The 21,742-nt window shown below is 42.5% G+C and overlaps 1 protein-coding gene across 3 annotated transcripts in view; it reads right to left on the bottom strand.

Annotated features, from left to right (window-relative positions):
* Window positions 1–1,724: 1,724 nt before the first annotated feature.
* The window catches only part of LOC308439646 (polyadenylate-binding protein 1-like), a gene marked incomplete at both ends in the record, with an annotated part of 498,229 nt that continues 478,211 nt past the window's right edge, over window positions 1,725–21,742 (bottom strand). For 2 of the 3 annotated variants that reach the window (XM_080941560.1, XM_080941559.1), the window contains one exon: window positions 1,725–3,643. In XM_080941560.1, the coding sequence (XP_080797686.1) occupies window positions 1,725–3,641 (1,917 nt within the window). Of the gene's footprint in view, window positions 3,644–21,742 lie in introns of those variants that run through there. The other variant, XM_080941558.1, reaches the window with a different exon arrangement.

Raw genomic sequence — 21,742 nt, 5'->3', positions numbered from 1 at the left:
CAGCTAGAAGCACCCAGGCTTCTGGCTCGTTCCCAAATTCCCACCAAGGGGTTGACTTGAAAGTGCAGGAAACTTCTTATACAATACTGAGTGACATTTGCTACCACTGAAAACTTAAGTTCCTACAAACATGAGGTCTAATGTCATTTCCGAGTCCTAATGAGGTCGAACATCTTTGCAATCTCTGTGTAAACTAAATGTTTGATCCCTGCATATTTTTTACTGCTCCTGTGTCCTCTAACAGCCCTGATATTCTCAATACTGTAGAAGTTAGTAGGTTTAAGTTCCATAAAGTCTGTTACCAATGACTATTAATATTCCCAAATGAGAACAACGTATATTAATTGCCTTTTGCCAAAAATCTGACAATTTAGAAATCGTTTGCATAGATGTTTGCTATTAGGTTTTACTCAAATCTTTGTATTTGTGCTGTGATCTACTGTTAAGGAAAAAATACTCTGAGACGATACTACATCTTTCAGTGAAAGAGAACTACTGTCTGTGACACAAAATAATTGAACCACAAAAATATAAATAATTTAAACTTATAAAGTACATTTATATTTGTGAAAAACAGCTTTATTATATAGATCAATATTCGTGAAAACCAACCCCTTTGTTCTGTTGCTTTTCTACTCAAATCCTCCCTCTTTGTATAGAGAAAGCCACTCACCCCAGCTCTGCCCAATCCAGAACCCACTTAGCTTACATCTGCTCCAGAAGGCATGCCTGTCTTCCTGATATGTTTGGGTTTTCTCAAGGTCTGAAAAAAATCAGATTAACACTGTCCCCTCCAAAGTGCCCCTCTATCTCCAAGTCTCCTATCTCCCTCTTTCCTCTGTTTTAGTATAGTATGTTTCTAGTGATCTAATACTTCAGTTTCAGCTTCTCATCTATTCCACCAAAACACAGCTCAAAAAAAAAAAAAAAGAAAAAAAAAATCCACAACTCTTGTATCTTCCAAAACATAGCAAGATGCCAGTGCATAAATGTAATCTGAATGTTAGATTGAGTTTGAAGAAAGCACATATTCACATAAATTAGTTCATTCGATGCTACAAAAGTGGATCGGTTAAGTCCAGAGACTATGAAGGTAACTTTTATGGCTGTTAAATTCACTTTCTGTAGTTTGAGTCACAGACACAAGCTTCTAAGTTGAAGGCAGTTCTTTGGTATATCAATTGATAGGGTCAAGAATTACAGATAGCCAGATAGCTTGTGTTTTGTATCCTGCAACAACTGAATGGAAATACAGCTGGCCATATGACAGGAGTAGCCTTCCAGAAGTCTCAGAGGTATTATTAGCCAACAGTGATGCCTTTATTTTTCTCTTTTACTCTAAGGAAGATTTAGTAAAACAAGGATGTTATGATCCAAATCATGGTCCTTGTTCAAGTATCAATTCTGCTACCTAATTGACATCTTGATCTATCTGAATTGAAATTGAAGTAAGAGATGCTTTAAATTTTTGCACTTTACTAAAAAATAATCCCTTCCCCAAAGTCAATAAATTAATTGTCAAATGTCACTATTTCTGCTATCTGTTGTTTTAAACCAAGTGACCTGGGGTTTGTATACTCACTAGACCTGACACTGACAGCACAGATTTTAAGTTTCCTTTTCATTTAGTTTCTAGTTTGCTTTTTCTTGTCATAGTTTTTTTGATGTCTAGATTATTTTTTTTTTAGTGAAGCAGGAGATTTTATGCTTTCTTCTGTTCAACTTTAAGCAGTTGGGACACCAGCAACACTGCTGACTGCTTTCTGGGGAGTCTCTTTAGCTTGGTGGGCTTGCAATACAGCTATAGCTTCATCAACTTTGCTGTGGAGACATTCTGGGGACTCAAGCATGTGGCGTAGTTCTAAATTATCAATTTCCAACAGCATACCAGTGATTTTACCAGCGAGTGCAGGGTGCATGGCCTGAATAAGAGAAAACAGCCATTCTCCTAACATTTGCTTTTGAGCTTGAGGAGGAGCAGATGCCAACATTGAGACCGTCAAAGATTCTTTCCCTTGGACAGGAACAGCAGACCGCTGTGTGGTGACTTGTGGCGGTGTATTAAGATGCTGAGGGGGATTTCGGACCCCAGCAGTATATTTATACTGGGTAACTGTGCGGGCAGCAGGAGCAGCTACAGGATGTGGGCCCATCATCTGTGTGGATGTGTTGGCAGTGCGATGTCTTACAGCCTGTGAGGAAGCGGGTCCTGAAGTGCTAAATGATGACATAGTATTAGATGGGTGGATGGTACTAGACGTGTTTTGGAATGGATGGGCTCTGGTACTCTGAGGGTTCCCATGGGCACTTGGTCCTTGCTGAGCAGTTTGGCTAGGGGCATAGTATGTACCACGGTTCTGAGGCGGTTGTGTAGCTGTCATGAAGAAACCTGAGGGACCCTGTGCTGACTGGAAAGGGCTGATGACTGGGTTGGGCACGGCACTGGTGCCTGCCATTCTGTGCATGTATTGGTTACTAAGATGAGCCTGACGCTCCTCTTTGCGTTGAGCTAAAGCTACGTAGAGTGGCTTGGTGGCCACTATTCTACCATTCATTTCTGTAACGGCTTTGGTGGCTTCTTCTGGGGAGGAGAAACATACAAAACCAAATCCTTTGCTGCGCCCACCCTCCATCGTTACCTTTGCACTAGTGATAGTACCAAATGGAGAAAACTCTTTCCGGAGACGCTCATCATCAATGCCATCATCAAGGTTCTTCACATAAAGGTTAACACCTTGGCATCTGATGCTTCTATCTTGTGGTACCTGTTCCATTTTGGGTTTGTCTTGCTTCATCTGCCCGAACTTGTGCTTCAGTTCATTTTGCCTTTCCACCTTTTTCTGAGCTCGACCTACATAAATTTGTTTCCCATTGAGGTCTTTTCCGTTCATCTCATCCACTGCCTTGCGCGCATCCTCATGCCTTTCAAAGCTTACAAATCCGAATCCTTTCGACTTTCCACTTTCATCAGTCATGACTTTAACACTTAAGGCAGGCCCAAATCTGCTGAAGAGATCCTGGAGTCTTTCGTCATTAATGTCTTCTCCCAAATTCTTGATGTAAACATTGGTGAACTCCTTGGCTCTGGCTCCAAGTTCTGCCTGCCTGTCTCTACGAGACTTAAAGCGCCCTACGAACACTTTGCGGTCATTCAGGAACATCCCGTTCATTTTCTCAATTGCTCGTTCGGCTTCTTCCTGTGTCTCAAAGTGTACAAAGCCGTAACCCTTGGAGCCATTCTCATCACACACCACCTTACACGAAAGGATGTTGCCGAAGGCAGAAAACGTATCATATAGCGTTTTGCTGTCAATGGATCGGTCCAGATTTTTGACAAATATGTTGCCTACTCCACTCTTGCGCAGCGATGGGTCCCGCTGAGACCACATGATGCGAACCGGCTTGCCCTTTATCACATCGAAATTCATGGTGTCCAAGGCCCGCTCGGCGTCCTCCAGCTGTTGGAAGTTTACAGACGCATAGCCCAGCGAGCGGCGGGTGGTCCTGTCCCTGTACACCCGGATGGAGAGGATGGGCCCTGCCGGGCTGAACTTCTCATAGAGCATCGCCTCGGTCACGTCGGGGTGCAGGTCCCCCACATAGAGTGAAGCCAAGGAGTAGCTGGGGTCGCTGGGGTTCATGTCTGCATAAAGCTGAGCAGGGAGAGGGACAGGCACAGGAACAGAAGTCAACCAGAATGGAAAGACCCTCAACTGCCAAGAACACAGAGGTCGGCAGCACGGGCAGGCTGCTTCCGGTTGGGAGGGAGGGGCTGTGGTGCCATAAGCTGGTTGTCCGGGCAGAAACCAGCCTCCCTACCTGGGTTCCAGACACCGGTGTCCATTGCTCCTGTCTGCTTGGTTGTGGCTGGTCTCCAGTTATTTAATCGAAGTATCTGGTAGAGAAAGCGAATGTTCTGATTTGAAGATTTCCTTTTCCCTCTTTTTTATTTTTTTAAATGGTAGGAGTGGGTGATACATGTTTGTTCTGAGCTTGAAGCATATACTTTGTATGATTTGCACTGACCTCAGGGAAAGATAAAGATGCTTTTAAGTGAGTTACTCATTTCCTTCAAGAAAAACAAAGAAAAGTTCAGTGTCCCAATGAATAATCCTGTTTGGTATATTCGAGATCAACTAGAATGTTGATTACACATGAATATGAACACGCATACAAACAAACAAACATGAGGCTGAGGGAGGAAATGAAGGAGGAAATGAAGGAGGAAAAGATCCCTTTGGAAGTAACTGTCTATTCATATTGTGAAAGAAAACTTTTAACACAGACCAAGAAGATGATGGGAGATTGAGTCTTTGCAAATGATTTTGAGAACTTGGAAATTAATTAAACTGGAAAATTCCCATCCTGGTTAATACAGTAGCAATATCATTCAGTTTGGCTGCTTTACTTACATGCTTTGGGTTTGTCATTTGCTGTTTGGTTTTTGTTTGGTTGATTTTTAGAATACAAAAAGAAGAGATTTCCTGTTTAAGTGTGTCACATTAGTGCATCGAAAGTATGAATGACATACCATGGCCTCAACTTTCATACTTAAGTCTAATTAAAAAAAAAAAAACTCATAATTTAGGGAGCTATGAATTGGCTCTCCGTTGGCATATACTTTATTCCAGATGCAACTAATTAGTAACCGGAAGATATTTTTGTTAGATTGGGGTGTATAGCTAATAAGCTACCAAAAGCATAGCTCTGGAGGAAGGGATGATGTGTGAAGAGCATCTCTCCTTCATCCTAAGCATTCTTCAGTATCACTCCTGCAGTGGGATCATTTATTATTATCACCAGTGCACCTGTATGTTAATAGATGTTTATGCTTTCCAAAATATCTTATATGTACAGCAGTATACTATGTCTTCAATGACACCAGTAACACCACAGATTTCTTAACAAGACACTGAATACTTCTGAGAAGCCAAGCAACTGAAAGAAGGTCACTTTTGTTTGCCAATTATAAATTATAACTTACTGCTTCATAACCTCTGAAGATTTTGGCCTGAATGTACATTTTGCTGCCCATTCATTAGAAATTAGAATCTCTCAATAGTTCTAAACCATTATAAAAGCATAAAATTAATATGTTAAATGATATTCCCTATTTCACTAATATCAGCTGTGTACAGGAATATTCCCTTCCCCTCCCCCATTTTCTGTGGTGCTGAAGAAAGTACATGCTGGGCAAGTGTTCCTCATCTATCACTGAGCTACAAGCATAGCCCTCAATTATGGAGAATCAGTCAGGCGTTTTCAGAGATGGTATCTCACAAATGCCTCCCTATGCTTCAGAAGCTCTGGTTCCATGCAACCAAATTTTCAATTGTGAAACTCTTGTTGGTAACAATCTATCAGAAGTCAGTGGATCTACAGGTGCTCTCCATGTAGATACATTATCTTCTAAAATGTGTTCTTCCAGGGCTTTTCTTCTATCCTGTGGAGCTAACTCAGCCCGTAAATCACAGCCTGGGAAATTCCTAAGAGAATAAATAGACAAAGTAATCTACACACAACCTGCTAACACTGATGGTCACCAAAGGAAGGATCATTGACGAACCTAGGCTAAGAACAAGCTGTAGTGTCAAATTCAGTAAGTTAATTTTTTTCTTCCAATATCTACCACCAACAACAAAAAAAGTATTTTGGTTCATATGAAGAAAGAACTAAAAACAAAGGCAACAACCCCTTCCCCTTTCCCCCTTCCCCCTTGCTGCTTGCCCCTCCCCCACCACTATGACCAAGGCTAAGCAGGTATTCCACATGCTCCTTATACTTCCGTCCTGCATGGACTCTCCAAGCTCTGCAAACTTGATGTAACCCTCTCCTCTCTAACTGGAGCTGTGGCTGTGTTATTTTCATTTTAAATCACTTTCATCTTACAGCTGGAGAATCTGAAAACTCCCAAACAAGCTGGCAACAACATCGCCTCCTCTAAAATTTCCAAGCGATAAGCTGAGGACATTTAGTATGTTGTTTTTAGCCAGTTGTGTGTGTGTATGTGTGTGTGTGTGTGTGTGTGTGTGTTTTAAAAAAAAGAAGAGAAAATGACTGCAAGGAGTCAAATTAAGGGAGACAGGTATTATATTATTTAAATGTGCAATTTAAAACCACATATTGAGAGTTATGGCCCATTAATGTAAATTATTTCACAGTGAAAAATATCTAATTATCTCTCCCAGATAAGAAATATAAATGTAAATGCTTCAACCTAATCATAATAACCCGCAGGATGAAGAGCGGCACAATTAGAAGCTCAGAATGTACCCCAAAGTTGAATTGGCTGTGAAATCTGCCTGCATGTCTCTGGGGTGCTATTTCTCATAGCTTTTTTTCTTTTTCTTTCTCAGAAAAGGGGAGAAAATATGTGTTTGCTTTTACTGTGTTGGAATTGCATCTTTTTATACAGCAATTATTTAGTATGTTAAATGTTGGCAGTAACTTTAAAAACTACTCAGCTATCAAGGTTCTTAATAACTCTGTAAAAGTTAGTGTACATAAATTAATGTCAGGCATGTTTCACCTACTAATTTGGGTCAGAACTACAAGCCTCCTAACAGTTAAATGCAGGTAGAATATTGTAAGCTTTAAAATATTACAGATTTTAAATATAAGCTGCAATGGGTCCATGATACAGGAGATGTTCCTAAGACTTTGACAAGTATACCTTGCCATAATGGTTTAGTTTGGGACATTTTTAGACTGGGGAAATCGGCTTTGTTTTTCTACTTAGACAAAACTGAGCCCTGTTGTTAGAGTAACACAATGCCAGAATTTTGTTGAAACTTGGGTATGACGTCATCAATTCAAATATGCCATTTGGTTATAAAAAAATCATTGATTACTAAAAGAAGAAGTTAAAACAACATGTTCTGATTTGCTTTATTTGTCAAGTTGACATAATCTAGAATCATCTGGGAAGAGAGTCTCAAGAAGAGACTGTCTACATTGGGTTCGTCTGTGGCCTTGCCTGTGGGGAATTGTCTTAACTAAGATAAGTATGTGGGACAATATAGTCCACAGTTGGTAGCCTTACTCCAGAGTTATGACCTTTTCAATAGTGGAGAACATGAGTTGAGCAGAAGAGAGTGAGCACATACGCACCCATTTCTCTGTGCTCATGACTACGGCTGTGATGTGAAGCTCTTTGAAGCGCCCATTACTGATTCCACCATAATAACAAACTGGAATCAGGAACTGTGAGCCGAAATTAATCATTTCTCCCCTAGGTTTCTCGTTGGCAGGGCGTTAGTTATAGTAACAGAAATGAAGCTACAGCACAAAAACTTTTTTGTTCAGAGCTGAGGACCAAACCCAGGGCCTCATGCTTGCTAGGCAAGCGCTCTACCACTGAGCTAAATCCCCAACCTCATAAAAAAGACCTTTAAGAAGTTAAGTATCATTTCCTTCATCCTTCCCTTCAGTTTAGGATGAATTATCCCACAATAATCAACTGAAGAACACAAAATCAACCTTGATGTGTTCCCAATACAAAAGCTATGGATTCATTTCAGCAGGATCATGATGCTTCATGTATATTTAAAATTATGAGAGATCCTTTTAGTAGCAAGAAGACTGATGCCTTAGGCTAATTAAGTTTTAGAGACGGGTGAGAGAAAACACCGCCACATACTTTATCTATAAAGCTACACCCACATGACCATAACAGTGACTGTGGCGAATGAGACTGCAGCTCAAGACATCCATAGCTTTGGTAATGACATCACTGGCACTCCTACTTCTGGCTAGAGATCACAGTGATACAAGTGCCATACATACTACTGAAGGAGAAAATTATTGCTCTTACCCAGCTACAGGTCTTGAGAGTCACAACAATACCTTCCCTTCATTCAAGCTATGCAAACTGGAACAGTAGGCCAGGAATGTTATAACAGTGACCATGCTTTTTCAAAAAAAATTAAAATAAAGGACAGCTCCATTAACTGGGGCTCATACCTTACACAGTGAATGAGGCCGAGAACCTGAGGCTTGACAGCTCATGGGTTCTAGTGGAAAAGCTACCTCCTATCATTCTTCTAAATGGAGAAATCAATAAAAAACAAAACCCTGATGACATATTTTTATACCCATTGAGCAAAGCATCACCCGGTGCTCATCAGAGATGCTGCTTCTTGCAGTAGATGGATATTAAAACAGAGACCTAAGGCTGGTCACCATATAGAAACAATAAAAGATCTTAGAATGATCGGCCCAAAGTGGGATGGCTTCATTCCTGCCCCCAAAGCTCCACAGTGTGTTGAGAAGTACTAGAAAAGTGATAAGACTTGGAAGTAGTAGATTATACCAAGGAAATAGCATTTTCCTGACACAACATGGAAGATGTACACATATAAACTCACAGAGACAGTGACAGTATGGACAAGACCTACACAATCTTAAGGTGGACAAAGTCTGAGTGTGGTAGATACAAGGTTAGGCATGAAGCTCTACCCAGAGGTAAGGAGACCCTGGCCTTTGCTGGATGCTGGTATGGGAGAATAACTTGTTTCCACTGAAGTGATATTTAGTGTATCAAAGCACACTCCACAGCATGGCATGCTCAGGAATAGCTGGCCAACACAAACTGCCCTCCATGTCTGCTTGTTTTAAAAGAATGATAGTGAGAACATGATGCTACAAGGGGAGGTCTGTGAAGAAGATGGGAGAAGTCAGGGGCGGGAGATGAAGATGAACAAAACATATGGACTTCTCAAAGAATAAACAAAAACGTCATTCTGTAAAGGAACTACAAAAATAAATATTGAGGGCAGTCTTTGTTTTACATCCTTATGTGCTCACATTGGGAAACTGGCTGTGTGCCTATTGAATAAACTGTCTACTAACCCGGACCTGAGTTGTACCAGCTCAGGGAAGGCAGGGTTGGCCTCTCAGATCATGGGTCTAAGCCCCCACTTTGGAGGCACAAGTATCCACACTAAGGATGCTGCCCACTGGTGTCAAAGACAGAAATGCAATTGATACATTGTATTCTTGTATGGGTTTGAAAGAAGTTGTTAGAATAGGAAGATATATATTTCATTTTTGAGGCCCAATACTAAAAACATCCTAACTCAAAATAAATCCCTACCAGTATTGTCTGTTCAGCTGAAGCCCCTCAGAACTGGACAGACGTGGTCTGGGACAGAGGACCCACAGCTGGGGTGGGAGAGTCACAAATGGATTGTTTGATCCCTAAAATCTGATCCTCCTCACTCACCGATAGATGTCCCTGTTGTAAATGAAAGCATTTTGAAAAGAGTCCAGGGGTATAATTAAGGGAGACAATACAGACGCCAGAATTTAAACACTGCCAGTTTTATGTAATTTAATTAATACTGTAGAGAGGGTGGAAAATGCTAGCCTGCGCAGTATTTTATGAAGGAAGGAGCTGCTGACTAAAGGCCATTCCCCTGACAGAAGCTGAAAGGCAAAGAGTACTCTGTAGATGGCTCTACTGGATCAGAAAGAACAGCCAAGTCCAGAGCCCTGTTTATGATTTCATGCCTGACATTTTACAAGTCCATGTAATGTAAATTATCTACAGAAATCCCAGCGGTATGCCCATTGTCTCTTCCTTGTGCACCTGCCTGAGCAGAAAACCTCCCAAGCATCTAGTACTCAAGAGGCTGCTCTCCTTGGCTGGTGTGTGGCACTTAGACCCAAGAAGGAGGAAGAGAGGAAAACCAGAAACCAGAAAGGGAATCTTTTCCTTAAAATGCAAATAGGCAAGTGTGGTCGTTACTGCTTTTTTTTTTGGCCCTTTATTCAGTTCAGACATCTTGATAAGTAGATGTTTTATCTGGCTCAGAGCTATAGGTGGACTCAAAATCAATTTTAGTAATAACTTGGGTGTAGCTTTTGGCTTCCTGGATGAAAAGCAGAGGACAGGAAAACAGAGAGAGGAAAAGTTAAGAGCCCCGAAAACATCCACATAAGCACCTTATGTCTTGGATGGGTCCTCGGTGGAGGCTTATGGATTCAGAAGGAGGGAAAACTGTGTGCAATTTCAAAACGTTTGGAGATGTGCATATTGTCTTTACTGAAATTGTCCCCCTCTCTCCACTCTTTGCACATCAGAGTTCTTTGGAAACTTTCATCCACAGCCCAGCACACAATAAACAGTCCTCTGTGTTCCCTGGATGAAAGCACACACTGGGAACCAGGCATGGGAGAAAGCTGTGGCCTAGCATCAAAAGGCCCCTTGGCTCCTTCCTCCCACCTTAACCCCTGCATCTTCTCTCTCCACACACGGTTCTAGGAGTGGTGTTTGTTGACCATCCGTTCTTGCACTCTCAAGTCTGATCAGAACTGATGAGCAGTTTCAGTTAGAATACATGTGCAAAGTAAGAAGAAATTCATAATAATTTAATTATTGGTGCATCAATGTATATGTCACACAATTCACACTAGGTTGCATGCTTTCTTTATTCTTTTTGTTCTTTTTCCCTTTGTCTTAATTTCTGTCTCTGTCTAGATCTCTCTGTCCCTGTCTCTGCCTCCCTCTGTGTTTCTCTGTCTCTGTGTCTCTGTCCCTGTCTCTGCCTCTCTCTGTCTCTGTCTGCGTCTCCCTGGGTCTCTGTCTCTGTGTCTCTGTGTCTCTGTCCCTGTCTGCCTGTCTCTCTGTCTCTCTCTTTTTCTCTCTCTGTCACTGTCTCTGTCTCTCCCTCCCTCTCTCATTTTTAGGTATTGAACCTAACACTTGCTAATACTAGGCAAGCCCTGAACCAGCAATGTTCTAGCTCCGGCTCCAACCACAACCCATTTTTTTTTCAATTATGTACATAAAACAGATCCATTTTGATCATGACCCAAAGATGGGGTTTCCATCTAAAGGGGTGTGCCTGAGGCAGGGAAAATTCTCCTGCCTAAGGCCACCTCTAGGTGGTGGATTTGTCTGCCTCTTGATATGTGAGGAGCTATGCTCATCTTGGTTGTTCCAACAACAAGCTTCATTACAGTACGGTGCATCAGAAAGCCAGAGAAAGCTGAAAAAGACATTCATTTTGATCTGCAAGATGTCATCCAGTATACACAGCTGGGTGTCTTCACTCATGCATCTATCATGTTAGTGGAGAAGCAGCAAGGATGCGCCTTCACTCAGCCAAGCTAGTGTTCCTGATGTGGGGAAAGGTCCAGGAAGGCTGCGTAGGAAACCTAGCTGCAAAGCTTCCACGGTGTATGCTTGGCCAAGTTCAGGCAATGGGCCAGGTCACATCCAAAGGGTGATTCTTAAATAGCAACCACAATATGAGCCCACATACTCTTTGAAACTAACCTCCCTGCACTTTGGCTGAGAGAGAACATTAGGAGAAATGCCAATAAGAATCTTTGGATGCTGAAGAGGTGGCTTACTGATCTAGCTTGAGCTTTTCCTCTAGAGAATCAGAGTTTAATGCCCAGCACTAAACGATGGCTCACAACCATCTGTAACTCCAGTTCCAGGGGATCTGATGTCTTCTTCTAGTCTCTGCGGGTACTGTGCACATGTGCACGTAGACATTCTTTCAGACAAACACATCCAACATAGAGAAATCAATAAAATAACCATCTTAGAAATATTGTGCATTCTATGACCTCTTCAGTCTTCCTGGGTTCTTCATGGAGGCATTTTGCATGCACCGCCTTGATTAGAACCTTCCCTCCTAGACTGTGCATTCATGGTTCCCCCTGGTGCTCATCTTCACCTAAGTGACCTCATCTATAAGAACCTTTATCAGTGAGTTAGAGGAGAGATGAGAAAGAAAAGGATTTTTTGTGCCTCCAAGGCCCTAATTGGGATGTCATCTTTACATTATCCTCTGAAATCAAAGTTCTTTTAAGATCTAGCTTATCTTTCTCTTTATATTTATCATTCAAAACCAAAAGGCTTACAGTATATCAATGTTTCCTAGGAATTTACTAAGCCATGGGTGCATTCGACTGTGTGCCATATTCTGTATTCCTGCAGATAGCAGAATTTTATCAAAATCTCTTTAGCTGCAGAGCACGTCTCCATTTTCCAGGTGTCAATCACAGGATCTTAATTGTCACTGATTTCCAGGTCCCTATTCTTCCAGACCAACACTATCTGCTAAGGATTTTGTTAGGAATTATCCCACTTCTGATACCAATTCCTGCTTCAATATTTCAATCACTGTCTAACAATCTACTCCAGGACACTGTAGCTTTAATAGCAATCCATTATTGACTATAAATGTTTGTGCACCCAAGATGCTCTCTGACTCACATGGGATTATAGGAAACCTGACTAAGAAGTCAGAATGCCCTGATCATAAACTGCCAATTTGTATTGGTCTCCAGCTTTGCTTGTGCAGGGATGTAGTCTAACTTTAGGACTCTCCCATGAGGCTTTTTCAGTGGAGAAGCTTCAACTTGACACAAGGTGGGAGCTAGATTCCTGTGGAGGACATTCTCAGATATGAAGGCAGATGTACAGTTCAGCCCCAAGATGAGACTAATCAAAAGAAGATGAAATACAATCGGCCAATTACTGCAGAATATACTGTGCTGCACAGCCAGCTCTCAGGACACGTGGGTGCTGTGATAAGCTAAATGCACATTCCGGTTAAGACGAGTGCATTGAAAGAATGTCAGGAGAGTGATGGGAAAACTGCATTTATCCTAGTTCCATACAGGGAAGCCTAAAACACCACTTCTTCAGGATGTGATTTTTACTTAGACATTTAGTTAAATGTGGTTACATTGGAAAAATCTGGGTCCCCGACCCAGAGCTCTCCTCCTACATAAACGGACAAAACTCAGGCACAAATATGTGCTCAAGGCGGATGTCAGGTGGGGATGGAGGCTGAGATGTCTGTGAAACGGGGAATGTCAACAAGTTCAGTGTGCCACCAACCCCCAATCTCAGTGTGTGGCTGTGACCCATGGAGTGTGTGTGTGTGTGTGTGTGTGTGTGTGTGTGTGTGTGTGTGTGTGTGCATATGTGAGTTCATGCAGACACTGTGGTTTCCTCCAAGGCTAAAAGCATAGCCACCCTCAACAAGCTTTTCTCACAATGGGGAAGCTTCTTATGTCAGCACTGCGATCAGTCCTGTTTCACACTGCTTATCGTCAGACCAACACTAAAATCTCTACTTTCATAGGTACAGTCCTGCACAAAGCCAGGATCATCCAAGTGTGTGGCATTTGGGGTAACAGTCATGGGTAGCCAGTGGCCACTGCCATTTTTGCAAACCAGTCTTTAGGTTCCACTTTCTTTTGGCAGCCAAGTGTACTGCTTCGCTGGTTTACCCCAGAGGGGTTATGCTCCCTCAAGCCAGTGAGGCACGCTGCATCTCCCATCTAGACGCTAGAATATGTATGAGGGTGTGACAAAGATTGATCTGTCCATGGAGGATTGAAATGTGAGCGTCTGCTGCAATGCTCCTAAAAGGAATTAGACTCATCAGCTGGAGTGATTCATAATGATGCCTGTGTTTGCTCTCGGAATGTTAAGGGAATCGACCACCCACTTAATCGTCAAATGAACTTTTTTTTTTTTTTATTTTACCCTACAAACCCCCATTCTCTCAATATATAGATTTTTTTATATAGCTATCTCTCCAAGTGGTACCACCAGCTCAAGCAAAGACAAATTATAATGAGCTAATATTTTTTGATTAATGCTAGGTTGTATGCCTGAACTCAGGAGCATAAATATCATCTTTAAAGTGGTACTGCCTGCAAATAAGATCAAATCAAATTCCAAAGCACTTCGTTAATGAAAAGTATCGATTTTTATACCATTTGGTCCAAACCACTGGCAATTTCCATACATTTGCCATCCTTTTGAACAATGAGCTTATGCCATTAGACCTGAGCTTATGCCATTAGACCTGAGCTTATGCCATTAGACCTGCAGATGGCCTTCCATTCCTCTTTCTCAGTGATTCACTCTACTCTCCTCACGAGATCCGGGTCTCAGCTCTAAGTCCCTTTGTGCCCGTTCTCTGTGGATCTTTGTCATTCCCTTCAGTGTGGAAAGTCACTCCAAGGCTTTCCAACTGTCATCTCTGCAAAGCACTCAAGTGGGTGACTTACTGTTTTTATCCCTTTCTCTCCTCGTTTCCCCCTCTCTCCTTCTGCAGTCTGAGGTCTGAGAGCCTACTGTCAAAGTCTGATTGCCTCTGGAAACTAAGATAAACATCCAAGTCAAACTTTCTAACTCCCCCTGGCCTCCTCAGGTAACCTCTGTACCATCTTGCAATCCAGACAAACTGGCTGCCATACTTCCATTTCAGGAATAGAGGTTGGTGTTACCACAGGGAGTTTCAAAGGACACCTGGGGTAGACAAACCTGAGGAGGTGCTGGAGCAGAAGTTGACTTGGACAAGTAAGTATAACTCATCAAAGCTAGGCCAGTGACTATGGGGGAAAAAAATCACAAAGAAATCACTGAATTGATTCAGTGTGTGTGTGTGTGTGTGTGTGTGTGTGTGTGTGTGTGTGTGTGTGTGTATGCACGCACATGCACATGTGTGTAGCTTGTGGAGTAGGCTAGGCTGCTGATCAGGGAGCTTCAGGGTTTGACATTTCTCTGCCTCTACAATGCTGAGATTGCAAGCATGCACCAGCACTCCTGGACTTTTTGCAAATGTAGACATCAAATTGAAGTTCTCAAGCTTTTGAGGAGGATACTGAGCCATCTCCCCAGCCTAACACCATGATTCTCTTCAGTAGTAACTATATATCATGTGTGACATCTCATGGGACCCTAACATTTATTTGGATTCAGTGTACTTATACTTTCACCAGCTAGGTTATAAATGTCCAAAGAAAAGATGAAACAGTGGTTTGTTTAGATATCTAGGGGGTGCACTGGTTAGGTTTTGACAACCTGACATGAGTCTAGATATATCTGCGAAGAGAGAAACTCAGTTCAGAAATTGTTCCCATCAGATTGGCTTGTGGGGCATTTCCTTAATTGCTAATTGTTGTAGAAGGGCCTAGCCCATTTTGTGCAAGACCAGCCTGGGTTGTAGAAGAACAGTAGATGAACAAGGCAGAGGAAACAGACTAATGGGCAGTATTATTCTTGCATGGTTTCTGCTTCAAGCTCATGCCCTCAGTTCCTTCAGTGTTGAACTATAACATGCATGATGAAATATCTCCTGTCATGCCCAAGTTGTTTTTTGACCAGCATTTTATCACAGCATCACAGAAAGGGCAATAAAATTACATTTTCCCAAAAGACACTGAGTTGATTTCATCCACACTCAGGACTTTACCAAACCTACGTAGTCTTACTAGGATGCAGAGGTGGCATTAAACAGAGTAACCAAGGCGAATACAGGACCAGTAGATAAGGGACCATGTGGAGCATATGGGTTTCCTTGACAATAGGAGGAGAAGTAAGAGAAGGAGGAAGGGTACAGGGAAGGAAGAGGAAGAGAGCAGTGTGAGGACACGCATGAGGAGAAGCAGTAGCATTTATCCATAACCCATATTTAAAGAGCCACCTTTAACAAGAACAGGTTTGCATTTCTTTGTGGTGTAGACTATGACCCCATAGGCAACACTATTCAAAAATGGTCCATTGTGTTGGAAAATAGAGGAATTTGGCTTGGCAAACAGCATCGCTGTGTGTTTGGGAGGCTGGTGTCTGAAAACAAACAAACATGGTATGGATGAACTCAGAGCAAAGGTGTGCTGCTCTGCAGAAGCCCTTAAAGTAGAGATGGCGGTGTGGGTGGCAGGTACTCTGCAAGCTATACGGAGGCCTTTGAAAACCAGATGTCAACGTGAAGGATCCCTTCCCTACCTGATTGCTTTCTCCATTACACAGATGTGTGTGGTTTGGCCAATTTAGCAAAATGAGTTATATTTCACAGTCCATGCAATGGAAGCCTAGCATAAATCAATCCTTGTTGGGGCAAAGCAACTAAATAATAAGAAACGAGAAACAGAACATCAAAGAGGCTAATGCAACATGTTTTTAGGAGAGCAGTGAAGGGCAGAATGTATCAGCATATGAGAGGCCAAACCTGAAAGCCAGCTCTTCTCTCACCAGTGGGCGCTAGGATTAGCCAATAGCAGATGCTCTCAAGAGGCACTTTCCTTCACATGACACCCCACAGCTGTATGTGATGACTGAGCTGTAAGATGTAGGGTTGTTGGAGTTGAACTTCCTACGTGCATAGACTTTTTTTCCCCTGCATTTTTTTTTTTTTTTTTGCTTTCACGTGTCTTCATCATTTCTTAGGCTGGGATTTCTGCAGTAATTATGAAGACAGTAGTCCCTGTGTCTGGGCTGTGGCCATACTTAATTGCTAGAGTGATCCCTCATGACAGCTGAGGTTGGATGACTATCAGAGATGGACAAGAGGAGGTAAATCTCACAGACAGATGGCCCCCTTGCCACCTGAGGCAGAGGGATGCTGTCTTCCATTTTAGCTCATAAAATATGTTTTGGGATGTAGACATTTTTCATGCATAAATCTTCAGCACTGAAAGTTCAATCTTGTTCTGTCGACTCTGAAGTTATTTCAGGCCATCTGCCACCACCAGAGCATCCAGCACAGCCCAGGACATGTGGGATTCCAGAAGGGGTGAGCAGGAGAGCCAGGAAGTCACCAGCAAAGAAAAAAACTAGTAAATTCACATCAGGTTTCTGCAATACTTCTGTAGCCTGGGTTAATTACCTCAACAACTAAGGAGCAGAAACCACCAACCAAAGATAGAAACCACAAGATCAATCATACCAAGTTCTCACTGGAAAGAACCCGTGAGGGTTCCTCTCCACAGACTCCCACAATGGAATCTAAGCCACAACTGTTGTTCCACTTGTTGTTTTAAAACTCCAGGAATAAGGAACCTACTCAGACCAGAAAGGCGCACCCTGCCTTCCTAAATAGTAGGAGATGAGTCAAAACTGGCCCCTCTCCACTGTTTATTCTCCCAAAGAGAAGCATTCTTAGTGAGAATCTGAAACACTGGGGCTAAGAAATAGATGAGGTTTGGCAAGAGCAGAGTTGGAAGCATGGAGCTGAAATGCACAGAATGGAAATAAACTTTCATTGAGAACATGTATGCTGAGCAGTAACATCACCCGAAGAAGTTTTTCGGATTCCTGTGGTTCAAAGTACAGGTTTTAAAAGGAGACCATCAGATGAAATGGGTTATCTAGGACGCCTCACTACCACATTCAGCTACTTAGTGTGCTCAAACATTCTGGAGGTGGGCAGGGAAGAGATGGAGGCAGCCCAACACAGGACTTGGTAGCAAGCCCCAGGTAGGTTGATAATTGATGTATTAAACACTCCCAAATCTTGACCTTCCAGCCATCTACCCAAAACTTCACTGTCACCTCTCCAGTGGAAGAAATAATGTCTGAAGATACACTCAAGGGGTCTCTTCGCAGCAAGAAGGAGCTTGGGTCTAATTTCCATTCACCCATCCACACAGATCACATTAACTCAATCTGATGAGAATTAAGAACCACCCAAGAGGATGTCACCTACTGACAGAATTTGTGGGTCATTCGGTCCTTCATTGACTCACCCTACCATCATGATGCTCAGAAGTGGGGTAGAGCAGAAGGTCACGGTATTGGAAGAACATCCTTGGGGATCAGAAACTTATGTTGCTCTGGCCCCTTTCCTTGTTCCTTGTTCCTTCTTTCTTTCTTTTCTTTCTTTCTTTCTTTCTTTCTTTCTTTCTTTCTTTCTTTCTTTCTTTCTTTCTTTCTCTCTCTTTCTTTCTTTCCTTTCTTTCTCTCTCTTTCTTTCTTTCTTTCTTTCTTTTCATTTTCCTGCTTCCGGCTGCAGGGGTGTGAGCAGTACTGATCCCCCGTGCCCTTGCCGAAATCTGGATGGGCATCACTTGGACCATGAGCTAAAATGAATCTTCTCTCTTTTATTGTGTCAGTCACAAACCAGGAAACATAATAGAGACAAGAAAGAGGCATCATACCTTCTACTCATCGTCAGAGCAAAAAAACAAGGGAGCTTGTCTTGACTTTCCCACCACCCACAGGGCCCCTAACTGTATCCTGTGCATTCACCTAGGTCTGCAGTTGGCAGGTGAGGAACACAGCCGTGTGATCAGGCTGGGTTATTGTGAGCACAGCAGATTCTCAGAAGGAGGCTCTGCCTGTAAGTAGGGTCTGGCTCACAGCTCTGTAGCCCTCAGAATGCTGGCTGCCCCCTGCAGCACAAGAACCCCCATTTAGGAACATTGGACAAAGGACTAAGAAAGGGAGTATGGGCCACCTTTTTTCCAAACCGCAGAATTTACTTAAATCTGAATGGACAGGATTTGCTGGTGAGGGACTGGGACTTGAAGCTAGAAAACCTCAGAGTAAATTGCCAAACTTCATGCTTTCATTCTCGATCTTAATTGTATGATAACAAAGCTTCCCCTGGCTTGAAGTAATAGGGTGTAGTTAACAGCCCTCGGACGGTATTTTATCCAGGCTTGATGGGGCAATTTGAAAATGCCATTACGGAGACATGTTGTACAATTGAGCACGGCAAAAGCGTGATTATCTTAGGAGATTAAACCCTCAACTATCATGTGGACCCCCTCGGTGTACATCTCCTGTCCATTTAACTCTGGGCTGAAAGCTGGCTTCCAGCTCACTGTTTTATACACAGACGCCTGGGGGTCTTCTGTTAGGGTTTATAAATATTTTGCATATTCTCAAAAGGCATTGTCGGATGCTGTGACCTCCACAATAAAGATTAATTTTTTTTTTCAACTTCGCATATGAAGAAGAGATGAAGAGGTAAAAGAGAAGACAGAGAAGGTGGGGAAGGTAGTAAAGAAGGAAGTTGATAATTAAACACACACACACACACACACACACACACACACACACACACACACAAGGAAAGGAAAATTCACAAAAGCTCTTGTGATTTTGCCCAAAGCACTATTGTAAATCATCCTCATCCTCCAGAACAGAAGAGGGCTCACCAACACTATGGTAGGGTACCAATCTGGAGTCTGTCTCACATGTTTCTCTCCCTTCAGGACATCTTTTCAGGTTAATAGCTGTATCTACTGCATCAGCGTTCTTCTTACACAGTGTTCATATGCATCACATATGAACCTTATTCACAGATGAATCCTTACGGTTCATTTGCTGATGGACATCTAGACTGTTGCCGCTTCCATGGTATCGTGAACAGAGCGGTGAGATTTTTAATCCTTTGCTTTCGTTTCTGAGGACATCGCTTCTGCGAGCTGAAGAGGACGGTGCCTGCAGAGTTTGTAAACATGTAATTTAGCTGACATTGCTCCCAGAAGTTCATGTCATACTCATTGAAATTAACTCAGCATGATGGGATTCAAGTTCACAATATGTAATTTGAATGCACACATGACCGTACTAAGTATTTATTGGCATCTCCAGGGGTCCTTTAATACACAGAGATGTCACCGTCTCTCCTGTCAGTTCGTAGAGAACCTTGAGAAAGAACTCATTTAGCTGAAAGTGTGAAAATTTAAACATCTCCCAACAAAGGTTTCCTTTACTTTTTTCAATCGTCACAATCTGGGGCTCTGTTCTTGTGTCTACCAAACAAAGTATAATATCAATATTCAAAATATTCAGTCTGCTTTTAGCTTTCATAGAAGAATTGAAACAGGTGCTTGTGGAAATAATTGGATCTTTCTATATACAGGATTTAGCCTTAATTATGTACATATTTTTACATCCTCTTCATGGTTGCTAATGACTCTGGAGCCTGTTGCTTTATACCAGTGTCCCAATAAACAGAACAAGGCTGGAAGGTCACCCAGAGGATCGCTGTATTTATGGCAGAATTACCCTCCCTACAATCTACAGGGCAGAATGGCTTCTACAGGGTCTTTTCTAAGCAATTTTTTTTTTCATTTGCAGCCATGCTCCCATTAGTAAAGTAAGGGATCAACTTTACAGGGGAATCAAAGAGACGCTCGAAGAGTCTGTCACAAATTCATCAACCTTCCAAGCCATTCCTCTCAAAGTCCTGTCTACTTCATCCCACCATGTCCGGAAAATTCAATAAAATGAGCAAATTACTGTGTGGCATTATTCTGTTATACTCTGGGAGATCAACCTATGTGAGTCCCGCTGCTGATGAACTCAAGGAACTGAGCAAACGGGTATCATCTATAGTGGAATCTCATAGAAAAAAAAAAATGCCTCAAAATGTTTCTGCTGGGTTAGGGTTAGTGGTTAGAGGTTACAAGTTAGGGTTAGATTTCCATAGGGCATGCCTAGGAGACTCTGTAACCATTACTGCTGTGGTGATAAAACACCACAACCAAGGCAACTTATAGGGGGGAAAGTATTTATCTAGATTAGCACTCCAGAGGTTTAGAAGCCATAAGGGAAGGTATGACAGCAAATAGCAGGGGTAGTAGCTGGACCAGGAAGCTGAAAGCTTATGTCCTCAGCCCCACAAAAGAGGGAGCTCAGAATGGTACATGGCTTGGAAAACTCTAATCCTGCCCCTGATGCTGTACTACTTCCTCCAACAAGGCCATACCTGCTAGGTCTCCCACAAACAATGCCGTCAGCTGAGGATCAAGTGTTCAAATAGCTGAGCCTATGGGAGACTTTGTCATCCGGATCACCACATGCTGCCATGGGCTGCTGTGCACTTCAGCCAGGACACAAAGGCATCTAGTGCTCAAATCACAGTCACTCAACTATGAAAGACAGGGACTGAGACTGTGGCCATGAGGGAACACTTACCTAACATGTACCTGGGTTCCATCCTTAACAAGGGGTAAAATTCAAATACATATTAGGCAGCGCTCATAGAGACAGTTTGATTATAGACCAAACGGAAAAGTTCCATTAGTCTTAGACTGAATGGAACCTGAACTTCAACAGCGTTTCCACGCATACAGAGCTCAGACCATGCTAAAGACGCCTTCATTTCTATGTGTTTCACGTAAATGTCTATAAGCTAACGTGTATGTGGACTGAGCCCATGAAACCACATGGAAGCAAACCCCTTCTTTCTATATTCTCCTTTGCTTCTGAAGTTGTGGGTCTGTCTTTGCCAAGAACAACAGAAATGGAAGCCAGACTCCTTTATACTGTGTCAGGGTGCCACAGCATCATTCCTTCTGGCCAAATCTCCCAACTGTGTGAAACAAAATGAAAACTGAGATTCCAACACACATACACACACACACACACACACACACACAGAGAGAGAGAGAGAGAGAGAGAGAGAGAGAGAGAGAGAGACAGACAGACAGACAGACAGACAGAGAGCAAATGCCATCTCTTCTTCAAAGCCCTCCCACTAGGGCCTGGGTTTCCTTCACTTCTCTGGGATTACCTTAGAGTCAGCCATACCTTTCTATATATATATGTTCTGTCCCACCTCTTTGTAAAACATCACCATCCCAAGACTGAGGATGTACAGGGATGCCTTTATTACACACAGAACTGAACAGAGGCCAGACATGAGAGCTGAGAAAACCTTTGCTTGAAAGAGTCAAAAGGACTCTGAACTACCAGTTCCTGCACCATCCCATCAAACCTACAGTCTTCCTTGCTTTCAATATACACCAGAGATAGACTCTGGCAGCCTCTTGGCGCTAAGGGTCCTAAGAGGAGAAACGTAATGTACACCCTCTCTCTTTTGATCTCCTCTAATGCTCTCCTTTAAATACCAAGGTATTAACAGATAAACCATGTGGAGATGGGTGAATAGATGAATCGTCCCGTCTATGGCATTACATGAGGGATTGGACTGGATTAAAATTTCATCATTTATCTCCCACGGTCCCC

Source organism: Micromys minutus, assembly GCF_963924665.1.
Source record: "Micromys minutus genome assembly, chromosome: 30".
In the NCBI taxonomy this organism is placed as follows: Eukaryota; Metazoa; Chordata; class Mammalia; order Rodentia; family Muridae; genus Micromys; species Micromys minutus.
This window is presented reverse-complemented; position numbering and strand designations above follow the sequence as displayed.